This window comes from Orbicella faveolata, unplaced genomic scaffold (genome assembly GCF_042242905.1).
Source record: "Orbicella faveolata isolate gen_17 unplaced genomic scaffold, um_ofav_v1 contig_3, whole genome shotgun sequence".
Classification (NCBI taxonomy): Eukaryota; Metazoa; Cnidaria; class Anthozoa; order Scleractinia; family Merulinidae; genus Orbicella; species Orbicella faveolata.
Genome location: NW_028301558.1, coordinates 2,801,553 through 2,827,812, shown reverse-complemented (window position 1 = coordinate 2,827,812; position 26,260 = coordinate 2,801,553). Strand labels below are relative to the sequence as shown.

The window sequence follows — 26,260 nt, the reverse complement described above, 5'->3', positions numbered from 1 at the left end:
TATAAGAGATGATAAAAATCAAACCGAGCTAGCCGAAGCATTAAAACCTCTCAGAGGTTCAATTCTCCAATAGAAAAGCGTCGCAGCACAGAAAAACATAACCAAAACCTTGCAATTCCGCCATCTTGCTTGGAAATTATTTCACATCTTCGTCATATCGTAATTTATCACACCAGAATTTTCAAGTGTTGGATGATCACATAGACATAGACATGGCAATCTTTCTTGGACAATTCTGTCCAAGGGGAAAAGATGCAATGATGTTAACCCTATATGAGGCACCAACCCGTGAGACAAAGCCAGGCTACAACACCTGAACTACGTGCCCTACTCTTTGCGATAAGCGTGTGGGTTCTTTAACGTCCCCTGCTAACCATGTAACACTGAAGATGTAGGAGACGGGTCCTACGCTTTATGACCAGCCGATGCCAGGGTCTTTCGCCGCCCCTCCCAATCTGTGAGGGACAAGCCCTGGGAATTGAACGAGGTTGATTCAAAAGCTGTTTATTTTATCTAATCAGCCTTAAGTGTCAACAAATCAATCAAAAATGCAAATTTATTGTACAACAAAATCGCCTAATCAGAATATATCTAACTAGCGGAGCATCTCTAATAATCAATGAATTCTACCGAAAATTTCTTAATATGCTTATTCTTATTTCTTATGAACATAAAACAGGCCTCATCCTTGTCATCCACATATATATTTACCCTTTTTTATATTCTAAAATTAACCCGGAATATAGCCCACATCAAAAATCAATCATACATAGCGTGGAAATGACAAGTATAATAGGCGTGAGTGAAAACTAAAAAGTACGGTAATTAAAACCAAACCGGCTAGCAATAAAATGACTGATTTTCGCTGTCCACTACTTCTAGCTTGGTCTTCTAGGTGCTATACGACACATTCGTATTCATTTTGTTTGTGTATGAATTGTGAAAAAGATGGAGGAAAAAATCGTTAACGTGGCAACTCGATTACATTTAGACATTTTTCCTTAAGTTCTTTGTTTGCAAGTGTTTAATGCACTACTTTACAATGCTTATATAACTATAGCAATGGTTACCACTCACGTAGAAATGTACTGCTGAAATAAAGTGATATTACTGTGGTGACCCTCGCTCAACATTCAGAGTCAAACCTTAAGTTTATCAATCAGCTGTCGGATGCTTTTCGTCTTAAATCTACAGATGAAACTTTAATCCTTGTTTGACCATTCAAATAAAAGCTATCGAATAATACTTTCAAGTTGAAGAAATTTGTCATCTTATGTAAAAAGTACGGGTTTGATAACTACAAGCAAAATTTAACAAAAGAAAATGGCAACCCCTTCACTGCTTAGGAAGCACACCACACTGTCAACGAGTATGATTTGAGAATCAAGGTCCAGTTTAACCTAACTGTTACTATTGAATTCACAAAGATACACATATGTCCTTGTTATACCATATATGGACTGTCAAAGGCAGCCCTTCCAGCAAACACTCCACCATCCGCATGCTCAGTTGTTTTGGTCCTTACTAGGTAACCTCCCTCTTTGTTGACCAGCACTTCATCTCCGCGACTGAAACAAAATTAAACTTAAACAATTGACTAACTTTAATGCTAGTTTAATGCTTGTACATGATGTTATCATACTTGAAACTGTAATTTATGGGTATAGATTTTTTTCTATTGCCTCCTCGTGTTTTGTTTTTTAGCTGAGCGGCAAACATGAACGGAAGCGACAAACTGGATAATATTTTGTGATAGCTCACTTGAAAAGGGGGTAGAGAATAGTAGTTCAAAACTCATGGGTCTCGAAAAAAGTTCGTCGAATTTCAGCGGTCTTACAGTCTCGTATTTTTGGAGGTTACAAGCATCTCACAGTCTCGATCTTTTTTTTTTTACCAGGTAGTCTTGGAGTGTCAATTTTTTGCAAGACCAAGAAAGTCTTAGGACTGAACGCCTAGCACTCGCATTTAAAGCACTTTCAAGTCAAAATGTTTCAGGCTCGAAGTCTCGTCTTCCAGCAAAGTCTCACGTTTAATATTCAATGCCCCTACTAGCGCAACCACGACAAGAAAGACAACAAAATCGTCACTGAACAATCTTTTAAGCTAAAACGTGGCTCTACAGGGCGTCACGCTTTCTCGATATAAGATCTATTAGAAACTATCTTTCTACAACACTGCAACGTGAGATAAATCACATTGGTAAATACCTGGAACTGTTCAATTCATTAGTAATGTAAAAGGAATTGACTCAATCAAAAGGTACTATTCAGGCCACTCGAACGCGCTGTAAACCCCAATACACAACATGCACTTGTCTTTAGGTATTCACCTACCAGACTTGCCTACTTATCTACCAGATTCACCTACTCAGGCCTAAGAGACAAATCAAATTACATTGAAACCTTAAAATTCCGACAATACGCCTCAAATATACTTTTGGGCAAACGATTTTTTGGATGGGCGCATTTAAGGAGCACTTGATGATCACACAACTGTAGAACGCTTATCCCTACCACGAAAACCTGATTACATTAGGGAGCAAATGACAGCCAGTACTTTAGTTTAAAAGCACATTAAAATAATACAGAGGGATATTCCATTTATTAGATAGAAAATGGCACGATACTGGATTAAACAAAATTGAAGACTTTCTTCAAGGTAACAGGTTCCTAACTTTTAACGAATTCTGTAGCAAGTTCAAAACTAAAACAAATTTCTTGAAATACTACGGTCAATGCCACGCAGTCCCTCAAATCAATATTTTCAAAGGAAATGTTTCTGAACCTTTGGAAAAACGTTCTGTGAAGGATCAGATATCCTTGAATAAACTTTCTTGCAAATCGGCAACTAAATTCTTTGTTAAGGGTAAATTCATTACGCCTACAGCTGAACAAAGGATGAAAGAAGGCAACCTAAAATAATAAGATGCAATACAACTCATTTATAGTCTTCCGTTGAATGTTACCAAAGACACCAGACTCGCCATTTTCCAATGCAAGATTATTCATCACATTCTACCCACTCGACACTTTTTAGAAATTCAATGAAGAAACATGATAAATGTCACCTCTGAGGCGAAAGACAAACGTCAACCCATCTTTTTGTAACCTGTTCTGAAGCTCAACTTTTTTGGTCTCTCTTACTAATTGGTGGAACCAAAAACGGAGGTACGATCACTCTCGATGAAAATGAAATAATATATGATGTGACTGATAACTTCGCTCGTCGTCTTGGCTTAAATCTCTGCATGATTATAGCCAATTATTATTTATATACTGCTTCAAGAAAGAGGAGTTTTATTTGGATGCCTTCTGACAAATAAAATTAAAATTGACAAACATAAATCTAAATCACAGATAAACTATGTAAGAAAGCCACCTATTGTAGCTACATGCAATTAACGTAAGATATTAATAAACTGTAAATAATGTTAGTATTGTAAGATTTGTTAGTTTTGTTAAATCGTAAGTTATGTTAGCAGTAGAAGAAGAGTACGTGATTTTTGCTTGTCATGTAATGTTATTGTTGCAATAAAAAATACCAAAAAAATTTTAAAAACTTAAGTTTAAAAGCTTATTACCTGATAAAAATACCCACAATGCCAAGCTCAGGAATGACGTCAGCAGGACGTATACTTGTCCACTCCTGACGAACGATAAAGTTCTTGGTAATTTGAGGTGAGATACGATCCATCAATATATACTGAGTCCTGTTTTCAGAGTTGTTAAGTAACGTGCGACGGATGTCTTCACCGTAGATGTTATTGCCTGCCAAGTCGAATAATTAGAAAAAGAAAAAGAAGAAGAAATGTCAAGGTAACCAATTCAATGTTGTGACATGTGACGCAACTACTTCTTTCGCTTACATCCTTACACGTCCAAGGTATAATGCTTTGCTGTGATATAACGCAGTTAATGTTTGCCTAGTACATTAATTTTGAAACGACGAGATCTCCAAAACCAGCAATGTCTCATTTTGTCCTGTTTTTATCTGATCACAAGCCGCCTGCTGTTTTGCTTCAAAACTATTGGCAACCTTCAAGCTTTGGTTTGTCTTTTTTTTAGCAATACAATATCTGTATAAATCAAATCACGATAGCGCACTGGACAGTGCACTGGTCAAGTTTTTAGTGTAAAACCACTGACCACCGACTGCACAAGTAAATTAACTCCCCACAGCTTTTACATATGTTAGGTCCACTTTCATATTTCTGTGTGTACCCTTCTGATTGGCTGCTTGACGAAACTCGGATGTCCTGTGCAATCTCAGCGCTACAGTTTGCAAATGATAACCTTTCGTAAACTTTCATCTATTTCTAAGTGATACATAGGACGAAAACCAACTAATTTTAACCTAGTTATTTAATGGGTTTTAGACAATACGACCACCTGGTATAAATCATTATTGCCAGCTTTCATACCTCCTCCTTCCCTCTGAGGCTTAAGAACACATTTATCTACCATCTGAAGACAACACTCTATATAATGATCGCCTTTGGGTCCCTATAATTACAGCAAAAATTTCACCCTATTCAGACGAATTCAGATCTAACGTGACAGAATTATCTTCCAACAGTACTAGTTATTAACCAGGAAGAAATACAATAAGTATAGTGAAAGCTGCCACTTCAGCATCATGCCATCAGAAAACAAACTGAAAGTTACTGGCTAACTAGCGCTGCTGAGAACGTTACCACTGAATCAGTTTGATGTACGCACCATTCATGTGTTTTGGCAATTGTCCGCTGCAAAATGTGAGCGATACAAAACAACAGACCTTAGAGTGGGAAAAGTGTGGGAAAAGTGTAGAAAATATTGTTAAAAAACGCATCTTTGAACGACAGTTTTACACTTACTATTTTAGAGCCCTTGCAAACATGTCCAACTGGAAAACACTGTTGCGTTGCAAGGGAACGAGATTGTTTTGAGAAAAAAAAAATTGGAAGCAATGTTCGCTACGAAAAAGCAAAATTTGCTCCTGCAACAAACTTTGTGCCGGCGTGTGAACGAAAAGGGGGGCGGAGGGTTCACTGCCAGTGGGATATGTTACCACGTTTGCCAGGACCCTCAGATCCCAAGATGATCCAGGAAAAAGATTGTTTTGATAAAAAAAGTCATTAACTGAGCGGACATTACCGGGTCTAGAGTATACAATCCAGTGAAGGTTTTTCTCACTCTGCCTACTGACTCATTGTCGGGTAGGAACCTGGAAAACAAAATGTTATGATCTGCTTACAGAGTATGGCACAAGCACAATCTGAATGCGATCGCAGTAAGAATCTTTACTATCAGGCCACTATGTGTTGATTGTTTGCCACACTTCTTATATCAGATGTAAGAGTGTTCATTCTACTGAACTCTAAGGATCATTGCAGATTAGTTATTATCACCTCGTAAAATTGCTGACGGCTACTAAGGGTGTTGCCAATATAAGTAAAAGGACCCCAATGGTGACAAACTAACCATTTTGAACAACTCCTAACTTATCCCCTACTTGGAGACCATTGCATCTCGTCCCATACAGAAGACCGAGTGGTAGGTCATTTGATTTGAATGCAAGGGATAGATATAATACTTGCCAGTTGTGTTCCCCGTATAATATAAGAGACGCGTTTCGCAGTTGTTATCTAGGCAATATCTCGGGGCTTCGGTGTGTATTTAAGGAGAGCCAATTACTAAGCTAACCTTTACGGGACGGTTGGGGAAGGATTATGTAAATGTAGTGTTAGTATAGAGGTTCGTAGTTATACCTTTCTAGGACCCCAGGGTCGCTTAGCACTTGCTGTATCTTCTTGGTTCCCATCAAATGATGCGCCACTGTAGGGCATTTAATACAACGAGACAACTCTAATGTTAAACGAGCTGACCATTCCTGAAACACCAAGCACTTGTTGAACTATTACCACTCACAATTAGACTGCAAAATACATCACAAAAACTGATAGGTTCACTTAGCTACAACCACTTCTTTATTTGTTACTACTTGCGATCTCCATTGTAGCAATAAACCTTTAATGATCAATTAATTCTCAAAATTTAAGGATACGTTTACACGTCTACCTGGCCATGTAGAAAGAGGTAAGGATTTGTATGCTTTAAATACACACATAGCAAATTGGCGTATGAAGATAACTGAATTAGAGAGACTTCTCGTCCTCTAAACTAAGTTCCAGTGTTCTTGCTACATTTCTTATCTTAGAACTTAACTGGTACCAACTGTTTATATTATGCATAATCAACTTACCTTATCTGTGGGGTAGTCTTTGGGTGTGTAGCCTGCTCTGAAATAAGCTACGCCAACTTCAAGTCCAGTCCTGTTCACCAAGAACAGAACAGATAATTGTCACTTCAACAGACCCTCTCGACAAAATGAATGTTATGTAAAGAATATATCAGTTACTGACAAAGTCCATTCAAGTCTTGTAATCGAGCGGTTTTCAACTGAGTCGTAAAACCAGAGTGATCACTCGGGCCAATCACAAAGCACACACGCAATCTTGTGAACCAATTAAAACTGACGCGAAGCGCGGGAAAATGCGTGCAAGCGACTCACAGTTGGTTTTAGTTTTACTTCTGGTTGGACGAAAAAGTGGCGCGAATTTTTTAAGCCAATCGTAAAGCGTAGCAATGCAAAATCAATCACTTTTCCGCACTCAAGTGAAAACCGCTCTAAAACAGTTGTACGTGTTGCTTGAATAGCACTGACTGATTCGCTGAAAGCTGTTGATTAATAGTAGGCAGTTATCGTGTGCTGTTGTGTTGTAAATCCACGAATCTGATTGGCTCGGTCACGATCGATTATTCGCTGATAGACCACGATTATGAGCGCGTTAGTCTCGAAAGGAAAAAAAATTAACAAAGAAACTTACACAAAGATGGATTTATCGTTGCTCATTTTACCGTCTTTAAAAATGTCGTTAAGGCTCCGCCTGATCACTTTTACAACATTGTTCCTGCATAAACAGAAAAACGTACAAAAGCAATAGAAAAAAGAAACTCAGAGACATGAAAAGAATCCGATAATTAGAAGCTTTTGTTCTCACGTGAGGGCATTGCAGGTACAAGAATTAGGGCAACAAAACCTCTATCAAATTAACGCACGTTTTGTCAGAATGTATTCTGATAAAATCGTGGAGATGTTCAGCGTGTCCACATCTAGAGAATGGTTGGACTTGTTATTATATCTAAAAGCAATTGTTAATCCTTTGCATGTGTGTTATTGAGTGAACAGAATTAAGTGTTTACCTCTCATGAATACGGTATTCCAGCAGCCTTTGGTCATAAACATTAACCTCGTCAGGCTGAACAACGAACATGATGACAGCACTAAAAACAAAACGGTAGCAAGGCTGTTAACTACACAAACTAAACAAACAAACAAACAAACAAACAAACAAACAAGTGAACAATAAGAAACTGCTCTAACCTGTCTGATCCATATAGTTCCCAGGCCCTAATGAGAGCACCAGCTGCTTCATCTAATGCGGGATTTGGAGGCACCTTGAGAAAGGACACAATACAAATCGTTAACTTACATAAGATATTTAACTCAGTGCACGAGAGTAGGAGATTTAGGTTTGGCCGAAACAATTGGTCTTGGACGATACTCTTAACACGGCCGATAAACCAGAGGAGACTGAGAGCCCGAGAATCACGCCTGGGAACAAAACTCTATTGGAATGTGACCGAGACTGTGTGTCACAGAACAAAAGTGTTGATCATGAGATAAGGTATGACTACATAACCAGTAATTATTACATGGCGAGTTCCGTGAGCGGCAAAGATGAATCAAATCCTGCACTGCGACTGGCTTCCCGAGCCGAGAGAAAAAAAAAAACTAATCGAGTAACAAATCGAGAAAAGTTTCCCACATCTGAAGCTGAAAAATTGCGCAAACCGCTCCCCTCTATAATGGATCAGCTCTTATCATAAGAAAATGTCTAATATATTTTGTAGGTGCACTTGATCCGACTAGCAATTATTAGGTATTATAGCGTCAATATAACAGAGAGAAATTCTCTAAATTAGGGATAACATTACCTTGTTCTCTCGTCCCATTGAATGTAAAAGATATCTGAAATGTGAAGGACGAAAAATGTGTCATGAGTAAAGAGCATTTCTAGCCACCATTAACCGTTTTAAACCATTTATAGAGTATTCCTGGTTAGAAGAGTGCAGTAAAATGTTAACAATCTGTAAATACGGTCTAGATAAAGGGTAAGCAATGAAAGAAAATGACCTTGACAGTTAAACATTTTACACGCCAATTACCTGTGCATGTCGGGAACAAGACAAGAAAACGAGATTCCACCGAGTGATATGGTGTTCATTTCAACCTGCTTGATGTAAATGGAGTCGGCAGAGGCATCACTACTGCTAGTACAACTGCAACATTGATCGAGTAACCCGCCTGTGGTGTCAATCAAGTAGTCAGACCGAAAAATTCCTAATGAGATTGACTGAAAGAAAACAAAATAAAACAGTTTATCACTTGCTTCTTTCTCTCCGATGTCGTATGCTTATTATTCGGCGGAGCTTTACTTGGTTGAATTAAAATGGAAAAACTCAGCCCAGAGAAAGGCAGTAAATGGCGAGAAATACGCCTTAGAATAGCAGCTTTAAAAGCATAATTTTTTCCTGCATCGTGAAATAAACTTAAAACGTAAATTATAAAGTAAATTGTATAGAACGGAATGACCTGAATGACGTCAAGATAACCACTGACGTGCAGTCTGCAAGCTAGTACTAGCTCATTGCTCAGTGTCAGTAATTTATGTTTTTTCATTTCGCCCAAACATACACCCTTGGGACGTACACTCACTGGTGTCCGCTTAATACAGGGTGTTGTGCAATAATAGTTAATTATCAACTCTTTTGTAACACAGTGTAACACAGTGTAAGATCAAACACTGCTCATAGGAGAATGTCCGATCCAGTCAGTCAATGCATCAGTCTGGAATAATCACTTTGCTTATAAAACGACATCGCTGAACAATGTTAAATGAGTCTCGCCTAGACCTTTAGAAGTAAAAAGCTCTTGAAGTGTCCGCTTGTCGCAGGTTTTGTGCAACAAAATGGCTTAATATTGGTGTCCGCATCCGCTTAACAGAGGTGTCCGCTGAATGCAGGTTTATTTTACAGTAAATATGGGAAGAAAATTATGGGACTTCAGCTGGTGTCCACTTAATAGAGGGTATCCGCTTAATACAGGTTTCACTGTATACTTTATTTTTTCTGGTTGAATCAACTGGTTTTCTACTTTTAATGATGAAGAAAAATCATAATCGTCATAATCGGCCTCAAGTCTATCACAGTCTAAGAAACAATACGAAGCCCGTTATTAGTGGAATGATGGGCGGAAGATCGTTGCCGTCAGGAACTGAGAGGCGGGTGGGGGGGGGGGGGCAGGGGTGGGGTAGGGAGCTTGACTGTACTAACCTGAGCATTTCCTTGTTCCCAGACTTTTTCATAAATGTCAAAGAGTCTTGATGTAAAGGGATCAGCAGCCACTGTGCTAAGTTGTGGAAATTTAATTATATAAAAAAAAATTAAATTAAACGTGAATAGATGTAACCGATAATAATAAATCGTCATTACCTTAGAACAGTGATCTCTAATATATACATATGTAAAAAATGTTCTTATACCATACATTGTACTGAAGAAAGATGATTACTAAATTTGGTGTTAAGCAAGCTACACCATGAATTTCTAAACCAATCAGCGAGATGGAAATTTGACAGGTTTTGCCGGTGAAAAATCAGGGTTTTACCAGTGCCACTTATAACTGGGCGGTTTTCACTCAATACTGTTCGTAGTGAGTGACAATTATCGAGATTCTTCTGGATCGCCAAAAACCGAACAGCAAGTGAAACAATCTGCAGCATTATTAAATATGTGTTTAACCGCCCTCCACTGTATGTGGTTTCATTGCAAGCCCCGGCCAAACGATCGCGACATTTCAACAAAACATATCGCAACATTGTTTGGCGCAACATGTTGCGCGCGTTTGGCCACCCTGTTGCGACGTGTTGCGACATGTTGCGACATGTTGGGTGTTGTTGGCTCAAATTTGAAACTGGTCAATTTTTTCATGCAACATTTGTGGATGTGGCATGATGTTGTAGTCGTTTGGCCAGGTTCGTGCAACAACGTTGTGCCAGAGCATGCGCACTAGTTCGATTTTCAACACCCAACATGTCGCAACACGGTGGTCAGACGCGCGCAACATGTTGCTCCCAACAATGTTGCGATATGTTGCGTTCAAATATTGCGATCGTTTGGCAGGAGCATACAAATGCTGGGCCAACAGCGCTGGCATATGTTGTGTTGAAATGCTGCGATCGTTTGGCCGGGTATTGAAAATCGAACTAGTGCGCATGCCCGGGCGCAACATTGTTGGACGGACCTGGCCAAACGACTACAACATCATGCAACATCCACAAATGTTGCATGAAAAATTTGACCATTTTCAAATTTGAGCCAGCAACACCCAACATGTTGCAACCTGTCGCAACACGTCGCAACGGGGTAGCCAATGTTGCGATACGTTGCGTTGACATGTTGCGATCGTTTGGCCAGGGCTTAAGAAAACCAAGTCGTTTCCGTCGTATCCCACCAGAACAATGAAATTTCACCAGTTGAGGATTCAGTTGTTGTGGCGACAACAATCTCTAAATAAAAACGAGTGACGAACTAGGAAGAGGAAGATGTCTCTGGGCCTTTAGGAGTCGTAAACTCCAAGGTTGTAGTTCACTTAGCGCAAAAAACCGCACTTTTCTTACATCCCAGGAAAACGTGTGTATAGATCATCATCTGAGATTACTTTTCTACATAAGCCAGCTAATTTCAAAGATGGTCTTATTGGGGTTAACCTGTAGCCATAAAATGGGCCAAAACTTTAGCCTTTAGGCGTAAAAATTGGAAAATTTTTAACCGTTAACCGTAACACTGACCAGTGTTAACCGTAAAAAACAATTTAGCCACGAAAATTTCAAGATCTCTTGTTAAGACATGTCTTGTCTTACTATAGTAGTAGGCCATAGTAGTCTACAATTTTTATAATAGTACTTTTTTCCATCCCGGAACGATCGTACAACGAACATGCATTAATTTTTAACTTTTTAAGCGATGGTTACTAATTTATAAGATATATCTGCCAACCGTTAGGAAAATAAACTAACCGTTAGCCTTAAAAAATCCAAAATATTAACCGTTGTTAGTAGCCATAAAAGCCACAATCTCATTGAAACCCTCTTCAAGGTGCTTCTGCCACAGGACTGTCCGTACAACAAAGAGGCAACAAACGTTATGGGTACGTTTTAACGCGAAATGTACACCTGACCCACCGGTTTAAAATGCATTTTGTAAAAAATTATTGGACAGCACAGTTTGTCGGGATATGTTTGCCTAGGTTTTTAATTTGAAAGTTTTGTGGTTGTTTGTTTTCAAAAATGGGGTTCAATTTTTAGCAAAAGGCCTAGAAATAATTAATGGCATCAACGACAACAGTAAAAGAGAGCCTGGTATCGTCATGAAGTCTGGAAAAAAGGTAGCCTTTTCCAGGTGTTCAGCAGCGCGAAAAACACTTAGCGAACGAAAAATAGGGGAGAAGCGCGGCGAGACAAAGTGCTTCTCCCCTATTTTTTCGTTCGCCGGTTTTCGCGCTGCGCCCCCAACTAACCGAACACCTGGAAGAGGCTAGCAAAAAGGACGATATCTTTCCAAAGAATCTTATCCCACCGTCACAACGAACGCAACCCGCATTATTAATTGAGCTTACAAATCACGTTCTATGCTTGCAAAGAGATTCCCCTTTGACATCGTTTTCTTGCGCATTTTGATTAACTTTAATTGATTTCAAAAGTTCAAAATTTCTAAACAAACAGACATGCATACATCACACACACACTTCAGTACATATTATCGTTATTTTAAAATGTGGAACTGATACTGTAGATACAATGTAGCAGAAGCACAAGATTGTATATTAACCTATTTTTGTATTTGCACAATTTCATATCGTGAGCTAAAAAAATATTATTTGATTCAATGGGGATCATTGTAACTTCTCATGACAGAACGTACAATACCTCAAAAGCGCGTTCTTTGTAAATTCGTAGTCCCGGCTCACTTTGTGTACAAGCAGGTTAAAATCTGTCTGCACTTCTTTTGCATCTGTGAAAAGCTTCAGTGGAATGGGTGATGGATAAAGAGTGAAGGGAATGTGTTGTGTTTCTCCTTTAGAGTCTTTATAAACCATTCCGTGTGACATGCAGTAATCCTTGCCTTCGTTCTCAAGATATTTTACTTCATCCTGAGTAACCTCGTTGTCGCTAATATGTGGCAGACGAGCCATCATTTTGAAAGAATCTTGCTTGATTATGAATCCCCTAAAATATTATAGGAAATCTGAAATACAAAAACAGTAAGTTTCAGCAACATTTCTGAGTGAATGCAAACGTTTGACATGCGTACATCATACATAGCTTCGTCCGTCAATTACAAGCCCAGTTATTCTCCTCCCTCCACCCCACGTGGGACGTTCTTGGAAATTAATAGCCCCATGGTGGGGCTAACTTATTTCTACACTTGTATTGCCCGGTCAATAAATTCATTATTTGAATTACAATTCTTTTTGGAAGCAATGAACGTCAACAAAATAACAACTGAAAACAAAATAACAAAACTTACAGCGGTTATCAGTAGCTTTCGCGCGACCTACAGCGCTAAAGCTGAGTTTTCGAGTTAATTTTTTCAATCATCTCCGCTTCGGTGTTTGCTGTTGAATAAAATCTAGCCCGTGAACAGGTTTCCGGCGAGCGTAAAATTAAAACACTCAGGCGAGCAAAGCAACTTGTTTTCAAAAAGAAAATGTCTCAGCCATTGTGCCGTCATCATCATGAATGAAAAGATTATTTGAGAAATGTCTGGAGGAGCTGATAAATAAAATAATGTTTTCCAGTAGAAGCCATTGTTCAACATGCATTTTGTAGATAAATATCAATATCTGATGATCATGTCCATCTAAAGAAATAGCTAATATTAGTAACATATAGATTTAGCCAAGCCTAAACGCAGAGCTCCTAGGCCGGGTTGTTCAAAGCCCGATTAAGCTAACCCAGGGAAAGCGAGAATTTTGATTTGAGTTTTGTTTTTGTTACTTTGCAGTGAGGTTTTCTGTATATAGTTTGGCCTTCTGTTTTGAGTTTGAATATAAATCTCAAACTACTCGAAACAAAAGCATTGAAAAACATTTGTATACAAGAAAAGTTTATACTTCGGTTAAACTTTTAATCCTGGGTTAGCGTTAACCGGCTGCCGAACAACCTAGTCCTGATTACAGCAAATTAATTTGACATGAGCCTCGCCATCCAATCGAAAACCAGCACTTGGCCAGCGGTCAACTCCATAAAACACGTGTCCTCGATGAGTTCTAAACTTGAACCCGCAATATGGTCACGTGTTACTGGTCCGCAGATCACTTTTTTTGACAGTGTCAATTGCCCATATCATGGATGTCCAATGTCAAAGAAGGTCGCTATTAGTCAAAGTCGTAGTCACAGTAATTCTTCTTGGACAATTCGCATAAAGCACCAACCCGCGAGACAAGGCCAGACCACACCCGGAACTACGAGCCCTCCTCTTTCCGATAAGTGTGTGGGTTCTTTAACGTCCCCTGCTAACCCTGTAACACTGAAGATGCAGGAGACGGGTCCTACGGTTTAAAGTCCTTATCCGAGAAGACTTGAACGTCTAACCATTTGCAGATGTAATTACAAAGGCAGTAAATTCTCCTCAGTTATTTTAGGACCCTGAGTCTTGGTCCGGTCTGGGGCTCAAACCCTCGACCTCCCGCACAGCAGACTGGCGCTCTACCAAATGAGCTAAGGCGGCGGTACGCGCGTAAGTGGTACGTATACGCGGGACCCAAGATCAAGCAACATCACACCGACCCAAGGCGGCCCGGAGACAACAGTAACAGAAGTTTTAGAAACAGAACAGGTAAAAGAAGTATACCGTAAATCCTCGAATTAGCGCCCAAGGAGCTGATTTCAAATATAGGAGGAGATGGGGGGTGCTTATTCGAGGGGGCGCTTAATCGAGGGAGAGGGAGAGCACTTATTTAATTTTTCCCCAATGGTGGCCTGACATGATCATTTTTGTGTTTAATGCGCATGCGCATTAAACAAATATGTTGAAAACGGTTCCGTGTTAAACCATCCCGTGTGTAAAACTTCGGAGGTCCCGAAGAAATGAATCGTCACGAGTGTTATTTCGCACTGTCATCGTATTAAATCGGGAAGGCCGTACACCAAGTATATGAGCGCAATGGCGACCTAATGCTGGTTCACGTCGTTCGTGTGCATGGAAGCAGAGTTCGAGTAACTTGTCGTTCGAGCGTTCAAGTAAATGCGGCCACATTGCCATAACTTCCTGGGCCTATCGCTACATGTTGTGTTGTCGTTGCCGTTTTTTCTGTTTCGAATAATTTGGACAGCTTTCCGTCGCGAGTTGGTTTCTAATTTTCAAGGTAATCTTAAGTTATTATCCATTTCTCAGTCACTATGTCGTTTTCTCCCTTTCTTCGAAAGCCAGGACACAGTTTGCAGCTACGGAGAAAGAGCTCGACGATGCGAAGAAACGAATAAATGAACAACAAGAGGAAATAGCAGAGCTTTACGACCTCCAAGACCGTTTAGAACAATATACCAGGAAAAACTCTCTTGAATTCCATGGAATTCCAGAAAGCGCGTACAACTCCACAGAAGAGGCCATCCTAAAAGTAGCAGAAGCGCTAGAGGTTCCTGTCAACTCCGATGACATTGAAATTTCCCATAAATTAAATACTCGGGGCAACAAAGCAATAATTGCAAAATTTATTAGTCACAAAGCCAAGACGAATCTCTACAGAGCTAGAACAAAACTTAAACACGTCAAACTGGCCGACCTCTTCCCCGACTCCTCCTACGCAACGAAAGTACAGACGACAAGGATCTTCATCAACGAAAACTTAACTTCCTATCGTCGCCGCATCATGTCGCGAGCTAACGAGAAACGTAGAGATGGCGAACTATTGAGCGCATGGTCGATGGACGGAACAATTTACGTGAAGACTTCGCCGAACGGGAGACCCATCAAAATCATCGAATTAGAGGACCTCGAGAATCTGTAGCCTGCTTTTAGAATTATTTTGGGAGAGAGGACGGACTCTGTTTGGAACTGTGACTTATCTCTTTACCCTACTTGCAAAAAAGTTTAGTTGTTCTCTTTTGTGTTGTTGTGTGTATTTGTCTGTGTGCGTTGTCTGGATTGTTTATACTTTAGTGAGTTTTTGTATTTTTTTTTCTCGTAATTTAATTCCTTTTTTTCTTTTCTATCGTGTAATATGAATACGGGTAGTTTGTCCAAATTTGACATCTTATCATTGAACGTTCGGGGAATCAGAGATCAAATCAAGAGGAGGAGTATATTTTCATACCTAAAAGATCAAAAAGCAAACATTTATTTTTTACAAGAAACATATTCAGCACGAGCCGATGAAAATATTTGGAGAAAAGAATGGGGTGGCGAGCTATTTTTCTCACATGGCACCATGCATAGTAAAGTGTGTGTATTTTAATTAATCCCTTTGTACAACCAAAAGTTGATTATTCTTATGCCGATGACTCGGGCAGAATAGTGTTTATTACAGTCACTCTTAATGGACAAAAACTATCACTGTGCAATATTTACGCACCTAATGACCAGGCCAATCAACTCCAATTCATGCAAGAGCTCAACAATTGCATAATCGATAAATCAGAGCTCACCTCGCTAATTGTCGGGGGAGACTGAAATTGTACTTTATCAAAAAAAGATAAGATCGGAGGTGCACCGTGGAAACCGTCCAGTTACCGTAATCGCATTCTGGCAACGATGGAAATGTTTGACTTAGTGGATATTCAAAGAATGCGACATCCAAAGTTACGCAAATTCACGTACGAATCAAAATCTCTTAAACTTAAATCTAGGATTGACTTTTTCTTAATTGCAAAAAATCTCTCTGGGGATGTAAAGAATTCGGAAATTTTCCATGCTATCGCACCTGACCATAACGCAATTTATATCTCGCTATCTTGGCCCAACAAACCTGCTCAGGGACCAGGACTCTGGAAATTTAACAACACCCTATTGAATGACATGCAGTATGTGAGTAGGGTTCGTGATACATACGCTCACGCGTGCAGTTATTAGGGACCTTAAGATACGAGGACGGGAAGGCCAGGACGGCAACGGCAGTGGACGCGAGAAACTTTCGCGGGTACCGTAGTGTCGCCAAAAACAAAATGCTTAAGATGTGCATTTTCGCAAAGGACGGCGAAGTCAATAATTCGAACCTCGTACAAGCTATTCACAGAAGCAATGACATCCATTAGACTATAAAAGAGATGGTAGAAATCTTATCCTATTAGGCTTAAACGATAGTGAACAGCGATGCTGAATTTCTTTTTCTGTATAAGTGAAGCAAACATCTGTCAATATTTCAATAGAGAAACCATAATTTCCGTATGAAAAATTAAACGAACAATCTGATCGACCTGCTTCAGATGGCTTTTCAGTTACCACTAGAGCGTTTGGGATTTCTGTCGCCGAAAAATCCTGACTTTTGGTGAACGTTTCAATTTCCATCTGCAATTGTAACAAGCATCATAAAAATCAAACAAACGTTGCTTCAAGTTCCGGGTAGCATACAAAAACTAAACGTCAGTTTAAAAATGTGTATTTTATTTGCTCGATAGATGCTCCATGGCATTCATTCTTACAACATTTTATCGACTGTACTTACACTGATGTATTCTCAATGCATACAGTTTGTATTGAGCTTGCTCACTCGTCATAGCGTCTGAACAGTGACTCCAGAAACACAAACAAACAGACAAGGAATATTTTTATTCACATTTTCGTATCTCAGCGTAGTGTTCTACACTACAATCACGAAAACTGTGAACCTTATAAACATTCCTATCAATATAACTGAAAATAAAGTCGATTGGAACAGTTATCGAGGCAAAACAAGAGCAAAATACTCACGCTTTCGATACGACGGCTGGTTGGGCGAAATGCCGTCCTCGACGAGATGAGGACGGCAGAGAGATGAGTCGAGAGTTCTCGTGCGCATGCCCGGTTGAGTGAATTTGCTTCCGGTAGCCGTCCTAGCTCGTCCCGTCCTGGTATCTTAAGGTGCCTATTATAGCCATGTGACGGATAAGAGACTCTTTTGGGAGTTAATGAAAATGGAAATCAGATCTGCGACTATTTCCTTTTCCAAAAATAAAGCAAAATGTATCAGCAACCGAGAACAGGAATTAAGACGTAGAATAGACCAACTTGATGTTATTATCTGCGATAATTTTTCTTCTCCTTACATCGATGGAGTACTACGGGAGTATGACGGACTGAAAACGGAACTTAAGTCAATTTACGAAGAAAAAGGAAAACAGGCAATGTTTAGAGCAAATTGCCGCTGGATAGAAAATGGTGAACGCCCAACAAAGTATTTTTTCAATCTTGAAAAAAGTAATTACAACAAAAAAAACTATCAGTGAACTTCGATTACAAGATGACTCTATTACGCGCAACGAGACACTGATTCTAGAGCAAATTGTAGATTATTATAGAAACCTATATACCTCGGATTTAACCTTTTCTGAAAGTGCTCATGACACATTCACTGAAAATGTTGAATCGCTTAAGCTTTCAGAGGACGTGCAAGGAACCTTGGAGGGTCCACTTACGTACGAAGAATGCAAAAAGATACTAGAAACCTTTCAGAATGATAAAGCACCGGGGGAAGATGGATTTACCGTTGAATTTTATACCTGTTTTTTATCTTTTAGGAAACGATTTAATAGCAAGTTTCAACGAAGCGCACGAGAAAGGTGAACTCTCCATTTCACAACGAAGGGGAATAATTACTTTAGTTCCGAAAGAAGACGGGTCACTCCTAGTTCTTTCAAACTGGAGACCGATTACTTTGCTTAATGTTGATCTTAAAATAGCGTCAAAAGCAATAGCCAAACGCATTGAACCGACACTACCAAACCTGATCCACTCTGACCAAACAGGCTTCGTAAAAGGGAGATACATTGGGGAAAATATCCGACTTATAGGTGACATAACGGAATATACGAGTCTACAAAACTCACCTGGCATTCTAACCTCCCTAGACTTCCGTAAAGCTTTTGATTCGATTGAATGACCCTTTATAATGAAAACGCTAGACCATTTTAATTTTGGTAGTGACATCAAGCGCTGGATGAAGATATTCTACACGAACACAGAAAGTGCGGTACAAAACAATGGTTTTATAACCAGTTGGCTTAAACCATCAAAAGGAGTTCGGCAAGGTTGCCCACTCTCCCCTTATTTGTTTATTCCTTCTGCGGAGGTACTCTCAAATAAGATACGTCAGGATTCCAACGTGAGAGGAATCAAAGTCTTCGGGAAGGAAATCAAGCTGTCCCAATTCGCTGATGATACAACTCTATTCAATGCGGACATAGAATCTTTAGAAATGGCCTTGAAAATTGTTGGGGATTTCGAACGAATTGCTGGTCTGTCCCTAAATGTCCCGGGGGAGGTACTTTGGGAATTTCTGGGTGGGGATGTGCCGCTGGGACCCTGGAACCCTTAGCCTAAACCAGAGTTAGTTCAGCTGAATTTTGCTACCCTATACTAGAGAAAACTCCCCCAAATCCCCCCATCTATCGACACTGTTGAGGCTGATTTGCGTAAATTTAAACTTGCTGATTTGATTTTTTTAATATATTTTTGAGTGGTAATTCCTGGTTTCCTTAGTCTAGATGAAATCTTCAACCAACCAGTCAGTTTTGTGAAAAATGATACCCTATTCTAGACCCAAAAGCTCTGATTTATATACCCTTTCCTAGAGTAAACTGCTTGAAAACCATACCCTTCACAGCGGCACATACCTATATAGCCCATATATGGCAGTGCCCCCCCCCCCCCGGGCTAAATGTAAAGAAAACGAAGGCGCTTTGGTTGGGGAAATGGAAAAGTAATAGAAGTAAGCCTCTGGATTTAAAATGGTTCCACAGCCCCATTAAGATATTGGGGATATATTTTTCGTATAATATTAAGGAGAATAACGAGCTCAACTTCGACAAAAAGATCCAAAAGTTGCAAACTAAGCTGGATATGTGGAGTTCACGGGACTTGACGATATTTGGAAGAGCCATGTTAATTAAAACCTTGGGTATATCGCAACTTATTTATTCGGCCTCTAATGTGGATGTTCCCAAAGGAATTGTGGAAATTGTAAGAACAAAATCTTTTAAGTTCCTCTGGAAAAACAAAAAAGATAAAATAAAAAGATCAGGCCTTTACCAAGATCCAGACAATGGTGGAATACGCATGACCGACTTTGATATTATGTTAAAAGCCTTAAAACTCGCCTGGATCCCGAGACTGTTGCGGACTTCGGACAATAGTAATTGGTGTATTATTCCAGAGCACTATTTCAGAAGAAAGGGAGGGTTAAACTTTCTACTAGGGTGCAACTACGACACAAATTATTCTAAAGACCTCCCGCCCTTCTATAAGATACTAGACTTCTTCAACGAATTAAAAACTCTTTACTCGTATGATCAAAAGCAGGAGTTAGTTTTGTTTAATAACAAAGATATATTGGTGGACGGGAAACCCATCTTCCTTAGTGAATGGTTTAAAAAGGGTATTCTATCGATTAATGACCTATTGAATGAAAGCGGCAATTTTTTAACATTCCGCGAGTTTTGTGATAAATATTCCTGTGAATCCAATTTTTTACAGTATCATCAAGTTGTTAGCGCTATTCCGGAACGCTTAAGGTCTTTAGCCAAGTGCTCCGACGTCATCAACAAATCATTTTTTACCGGAAATAATATCTTTTCCCTCAACGAATCCACACAAATTAATCTGTACAAGGCTAAGTCAAAGGACTTTTATAATTTGCTTAACGTCAGGATTCACACCGAAGATCAAACGGGCCCTAAACGTTGGAGCGAAAAACTCTCGTTAAAAAAGGACGTGTGGACTAAGATCTTTAAATCACTAAAAAACATTTGTAAGGAAACTAAACTCAAAGAGTTTCAATTTAAATTAATCCATAGAACGATAGTAACTAAGAAAGAATTATTCAGATTTGGTATTAAGGCGGACGATAAATATCTATACTGCGGAGATAAAGATTCAATTGAGCACTCTTTTATCGAATGTATGTTTACCAAATTGTTTACCCAAAAAGTCTTGAACTGGTTCAACCAAGTGAATGCGTGTCAAGTTTCTCCTATCACAGAGGAGACCTTGTTCGGTATTACTACAAGCTCCCACGACATAGCAATAATACGGAAATTCAACTACACTACCTTATTTATGCGCCATTATATTTATTCAAGCAAGTTAAATAGCCTGGCCATCTCCATTCAGGATTTTATCAGTAAGCTACACATTAAATACAATCTTGAAAATTTGTCTTAATTAAATGTTTTAGTGAGAAGTACTCCTCCCTCCTCAAAGTCAATATACAGTATAACGTATTGTAAGTAACTGTATGTACAGCAAGTAATGTAAGTAGAGTATTACACTGTTAGCAGTGTAAGTAGCCCGTATCGCAAGTAATTGTATTTTCTGTAAGGAACTGTATTGAGTATTGTATTGCCAGCATAAGTAACCCGTATTGTAAGTAACGTAAGTAAGTATTGTAGAACTGTGTTTTGTAAATTAAAATTATTAAAAAATATATATATATATTTGATATGATTGGTCCAATGACCACTGTGTCTGTAGACTACAAATCAAGGGAATGCAACATTCTTTGGTGAAGATACTGGTGAGCAATGTGTTAAATTGTCTCATCAAATAGAATATATTAATTTGCAAACTTATTTCACTCTGAACATAATTAGTGGAAATAACCTATATAGCTCTTCAAGATATTCTGTATGAACAAATGACTGTTTGCTGTAGACTGATACACGTAGCTAGCTGACTTACATCCAGGGGGTCTATGACATTTCTAGACTGCACACTTTTTATTCATTATCGCATCCTCATTTCCACTACCGAGAGCTAACTGTAAACAGGCTAACCTGAGCATTATTTAGGCTAGCCTGAGTGATATTTAGGCTAAGCAGAGTGATTTTTAGGCTAACCAGGCCACTATTTAGGCCTAAATGTAGTTTGCAGTTTGCAAACGTCATACACTGCATTCCATGTTTGTTTTCAATTTTTGATAGATGTATACATGTACAATACAATACAATACCTTGAAATGCTCTATTCCCTCTGTGAGATGTGCCTGCAGGGAATCATGGTAGTTGTATTTATAAAAACAAATATCCACTCCAAGATAATTAATACAACTACCATTATGTTTCCCTGAAGGCCCATCTCATGGAGGGAATGGCTATTATGGCATACCATGCAATGCAATACAACAGATATATCTTAATAGATGTTTTGATGTACAAAGTATTGCTCTATATTATTATGAGTCAATGTGCTGTATTTTGATGAGCAAGTCAATACACAAGCAAAGAGTAAAATTATACTTCAATACTGCACATGAAATCTTTTACTAAGCGATTTATTGCCCAAATGTTGTAGTCAATAATTATTTATCAGTGAAAGAGGGAAAGTGGGACAGTTTTGCATGTCTTGCACAGACCTGACAAGTCGGATTTCTGCTATAAAAATAACTAATTATACAATTTTGCTGTATGTTTGTACCCTTTCACGTGTTTTTTGGACTATTATTACTGCAGTTCAACATAATTATGTGAGTTATAAACAGATCCAGTGAAACAAAGCAACACTGAGTTTCACACATAATGTAAAATGCAAATTCAAAATTAACAGTGCTGACATTTACCTTCAGATGCAAAAGCAAACGAAATACCAAGATTTTGACCTGCACCTACAAAGAAGTAACTAATGTACAGAAAAGTTGAGGACAGTTGCTTTGGAAACATGTTCTTACACTTTGAGTTAAAGTTGGCACTGAACAATTTTGATACTAACAACAACGCAAGACATCTGCACCATGTCATGTCAGATGTGAGTGCAAGAATCTAGTAAGCCAAAGTCAGGCACACTGGGCAATGGGAAATGGAACACTCTGTTCTCCATTGTTATTATTATTATTATTATTTTTTCATACAAGTATTTAACTTTGTATCAACGTCTCATCAATATGTTTTATGTGAGGAGTTGAGCTAATTCACATAATTCTTTGTCCAACTATTGTATTCTGACAACCACTTGAAGATTTTGATTCAGTTAATTATTAGAAACACTCTTCTGTGCAGCAGACATGCTACAAACAACTACCCATTGATCAACATGCAAACTTACAACAGGCTATCGTAAGAAGTATACAAAATGTACAGTGATTAGCATTATTGCTTTCTTTTTATTGCACTTACAGTTATATTTTAATGAAAGAACCTTGTAAATTCTCCATGCAAATTGATTGTTGTTCAACATGTCTATATTCCCTTTACAGCCATGGTAAAAACTTAATATCAGAACTTCAGTGTAATTCAAGGCCATTAAGGCGTTGACTTGGGGCTAACTTTCTCAGTTACTGACTTTTATGTAGTAGGCTTAGTAATTCCAGGAAACCATCTTGACACTTCATGTACAAGTTAATTTGACATTTGTCGGTAAACGTCTGTCAATAACATTTCATGCTTAAAACTTATAATCTTTTCCACTACTCCATGGACGGCTCCCTCGTTATGATTATGGCTCCAGTTGGCTGAAAACGCATTAAACACGCGTACGCATTGCGGACCTATTTTTTTTAATACATCATCTGCGCGTAAACAACAACATAAGCTGTTTATCGGTATAAAATACTGATCTTAAAGTTTAAAGCACAGCACCATACTTAACATGTTCAACTCGTTCACTTAACGTGTTCCCAAACTGAAACAGTGTGCAAATCTAATACTACACGACGAAAACTATACATCCTTTGTTGTCTCAGTACTCCTCCACAAAATGGGGGGACGGGAGGGGGGGCGCTTATTTCAAATTTTGACCTATAGGAGGGGTGCTTATTCGATGGGGGCGCTAGTATTTACGGTATTCAAAACGAAATTACGTCATTACGTCAAGGGCAGAAAAGCCAGAATACACTAGTAGTGCTGAATTTAGCAAAAGCTAAAAATTACGCCCGGTTTGCTAACTTATAGCATAACAAAGATATCAGTGACGTCACCTATTGTTATTAATATGCCAACCAGAGAACTATTGGGTGGTGAGACAAAGAGTTCTTTTGTTTAACGTTTTGAACATTTAAATAACAAAGACAATGTTTGTAAACATAGATCTTCGCTATGCCAAAGATTATTCTAGCACAATCGACAAAAGCCTAATTGGGTCAAACTAATTATTCAAAATTGCAATTTATGATACACAAAAGTAAGATTTGTTCATAATACGGAAATTGCAAAGAGCAGCATCAGCGTCGGTCAGTCAGCGTACATGTAAGCTCATGTAGCTGATTTCTTCAGCCGTCACGCAGTTTCTAGAACAGACAGTATTTTTATGTGAACTAATGAATGATTTCAGGGAGGGGAACCGAGGCATTTTCCTCGGTAAACGTTTTGAATTTAATATTGATTTCAAGTTCCCGTCGGAGGCTATGCATTAAAAAATAAATAAGCATTTTAAATGAAGCGTTTTTCCGATATTGCCTCGGCAACGGTCTTGTCTAGCTGTGTCTAGCTATTAGACCGTGAATTTAAATTTAAATCAATACAAGAAGCCGAAATATCGTTATTTTCGCAGCCATTGTGTGGTGATTGCTTTTCAAAGGTTGGCGGGCCAAATAATATCTCAAGGAAGTTTCAAAATATATCCCCATAGATTATACTTGGTGTTGTGAGGATAGCAAGATTAATACATGCTCCCATGTACCTGACACGATGAATGCCAACTAATCGTGGTCTCTATATGAAGTACAGTTAGACTTCCTGTACATATCCATTATCAGCCGTACCGATAGCGGTTCTGCAAGGTAAACATCAAGAAGTTGCCTACCATGCTGATCGACAAGATCGGCAGAAAGCAGACGAAAGAAAAACAAAATACAGGCTATTCGTGGAAATAACTTCACAATTTTAACTTACGTTCCACGTTCTACAGGGACGAAATTTGCGAATTCCGCCTTGTCTGTCCGTCGTTGATACACTTTATTCAACTAGCGACGGTATGACGTGACTTTGAACCACCCGTTTGCCCGGGTATGACCATATTTGGTGAACTTCCGTGACATTCGACGTAAGGGTTATGATTCCAAACATGTTGTTGGTCCACGATGTCAGAAGCGTTTCCTGAATTTCGGACAAAAATTTGTCCAAAAATAAATCTGTCCGAGGTTTTACATGTAAATGCCCGGAGATTTGAAAGTAATGCACTTAAGTTTACATTGTGTAACGGTAAGGCATTAATAAAGTTTACAAGTAAGACTGCGGAACATCCCTATAACTCAGTTGAGCATTAATTTAGCTCTATTCCGAGAACATTGATTTTAGACTAGAAATCAATAAGTAATATAAGGAGTAACGTAATTCGACGTTTCGATGTATGTAACGATTGCTATTCTTGATAATGTTAGATGCTTTAACAAGCAACTGACCATTCGAAATCGATAAGTAACCTTTATTTCTGACAAAAATTTAAAATGGATCCATAAACTTACATGGTTGCACCTGTAAAAAAAGTGTTCCCTCGCGCACCACAGGGAGAGAGAGAGTGAGACGAGTTCTCGTGTGGTCTTGTGTTCGACTCAAAAGAATATTTCTTTGCATCGTGTGACCCAATTTCCGTTCTGAGAGGCTAACGCTCTGGGGGAAATTCCCTGGTCATTTTTTAGTTTCTAAAAAAGAGTTAGAGTTAACCCTCGGTATTGTATTCTTGGCAAATAAAAATAATGTGTTTTGAACAACACAAGCCCGGACGTGCTCTTTGTGCTCATGTGCGTGACAATTAGAGGTACGCAAAGCGTAGATACAATATTCGGGTTTTCAGCTTCTCTTTTATCAGTTCTACGTGGCTCAACATTGCATATGCACCTTGTTTCCAACGTATATATGTTTAGCTGCGAACATCCCTGCTATGCCTTCGTATAAAGAAAACCCTGCTTGTTATTCCTTTTTTTTTTCAGCAATACCTGCCAAGCTTTATGGTAGTTGAAACAGTAACCTGTTCAATCAAAAGCGGTAGATCTGTTTAATGACGTTTCTTTGACAGTGTTTTATAGAAAACGTGGGGCAAGCAGATGTTTCTGTTAAAATATTTCGACGAATGGAAGGTAAATTGTGTTTATAGCTGAGATTCAGACGCGTTCACTGGAAATAACGGCACCTTCAAAGTGTCCTTAAGTTCATTGCCTCCCAAGTAAAATATGACCTCAGAATCAGTCAATAAGACCGGTGTCAGAGTCGAATTTCTCATGTATCAGACCCAAATATATTGGAAGCAAAATGCGTGAAAATTTCTCTTTGGAATTATGTGACATTTAACCAGTTCCCTACTTCATTTAACTGGTCTCACAGGTTTGTTCTCAGACATAGATACCAAATTCAGCAAATACTTGTAACTAATTGTCCGAGAAGGAAACATTTTATCGTTTAAAAATTACGTCAGCTACAGGTAATTAGGGTAATGCGGGTTGCAATTTCTTTACTTGAAATGTGGGTTAAAAGGCCAAACCCAATAAATCTACTTGGAACTTTTTATGCTCACTTGAAGTAACAAATTGTCCAATGACGATAAAACAACGGATCAAACAGAGCCATTTTTCGATAACACCCAAGTTAACACCTACAAATGCAAATCTCAATTTTCCCTCAGTTTTTCACTACCGTAATTGTTCACGGTAAAAATCGGTTATCAAAATATCGCCTTAGGCCATTTTTAAGTTCCAAAAAAACGAAAACAAAAACACTGTAATCAGCTGTTACCTTGTTTTTAAGGTTGGAGATCGTATTTACTCGTCCAGCGCTGAAGCGATTCCCCAGACTGCGGCCTACGTGTGGTCAACTCACAGTTCAGAGCCAAAGATTGGAACCCCGGATGTAATTGTGCGAAAGATGGTATAATTTCACTGCGCTAAGCTCGCACTGTATATAGAAACTGCCAATATTAAAGAATTTAATGCCGGGTTCTCTGAGCGTAATTCGAGCAAGGTCCAGGGGCAAGAATACCAA

At 38.8% G+C, this 26,260-nt stretch overlaps 2 protein-coding genes across 3 annotated transcripts; one reads left to right on the top strand and one right to left on the bottom strand.

The window, feature by feature from the left end:
- Positions 1 to 538: 538 nt before the first annotated feature.
- On the bottom strand, positions 539 to 26,257 carry LOC110049462 (glutathione synthetase-like). Of its 2 annotated transcripts, XM_089298721.1 has the most exons (15): positions 24,179 to 24,288; positions 23,967 to 24,059; positions 12,092 to 12,410; positions 9,438 to 9,513; positions 8,271 to 8,458; positions 8,040 to 8,073; positions 7,426 to 7,499; positions 7,245 to 7,325; positions 6,869 to 6,952; positions 6,244 to 6,313; positions 5,750 to 5,871; positions 5,136 to 5,205; positions 4,421 to 4,502; positions 3,581 to 3,767; positions 539 to 1,568 (listed from the first exon to the last, which is right to left on the bottom strand). In XM_089298721.1, the coding sequence occupies exons 3-15, from the start codon at positions 12,358 to 12,360 to the stop codon at positions 1,445 to 1,447; spliced, it is 1,461 nt and encodes a 486-aa protein (XP_089154847.1). In that variant the 5' UTR covers positions 12,361 to 12,410; positions 23,967 to 24,059; positions 24,179 to 24,288; the 3' UTR covers positions 539 to 1,444. The 2 variants fall into 2 exon arrangements, with proteins under 2 accessions (XP_089154847.1, XP_089154848.1); XM_089298722.1 differs by lacking the exons at positions 23,967 to 24,059; positions 24,179 to 24,288 and adding an exon at positions 26,015 to 26,257.
- LOC149106065 (uncharacterized) lies at positions 13,428 to 15,174 on the top strand. Its single transcript, XM_089298339.1, has 3 exons — positions 13,428 to 13,654; positions 13,810 to 14,003; positions 14,594 to 15,174. The coding sequence occupies exons 1-3, from the start codon at positions 13,428 to 13,430 to the stop codon at positions 15,172 to 15,174; spliced, it is 1,002 nt and encodes a 333-aa protein (XP_089154465.1).
- Positions 26,258 to 26,260: the final 3 nt, after the last annotated feature.

Coding starts and splice junctions, on each gene's coding strand:
- LOC149106065 (XM_089298339.1), top strand. CDS start 13,428: ATGAGTTCTAAACTTGAACCCGCAATATGGTCACGTGTTACTGGTCCG. Junction 13,655..13,809: donor AGCCCTCCTCTTTCCGATAA/GTGTGTGGGTTC, acceptor CAGTTATTTTAG/GACCCTGAGTCTTGGTCCGG. Junction 14,004..14,593: donor AAGTTTTAGAAACAGAACAG/GTAAAAGAAGTA, acceptor TTTCTTCGAAAG/CCAGGACACAGTTTGCAGCT.
- LOC110049462 (XM_089298722.1), bottom strand. CDS start 12,360: ATGATGGCTCGTCTGCCACATATTAGCGACAACGAGGTTACTCAGGAT. Junction 4,503..5,135: donor GATTGTATACTCTAGACCCG/GTAATGTCCGCT, acceptor CTGTAATTATAG/GGACCCAAAGGCGATCATTA. Junction 3,768..4,420: donor GCCTCAGAGGGAAGGAGGAG/GTATGAAAGCTG, acceptor TCGACTTGGCAG/GCAATAACATCTACGGTGAA.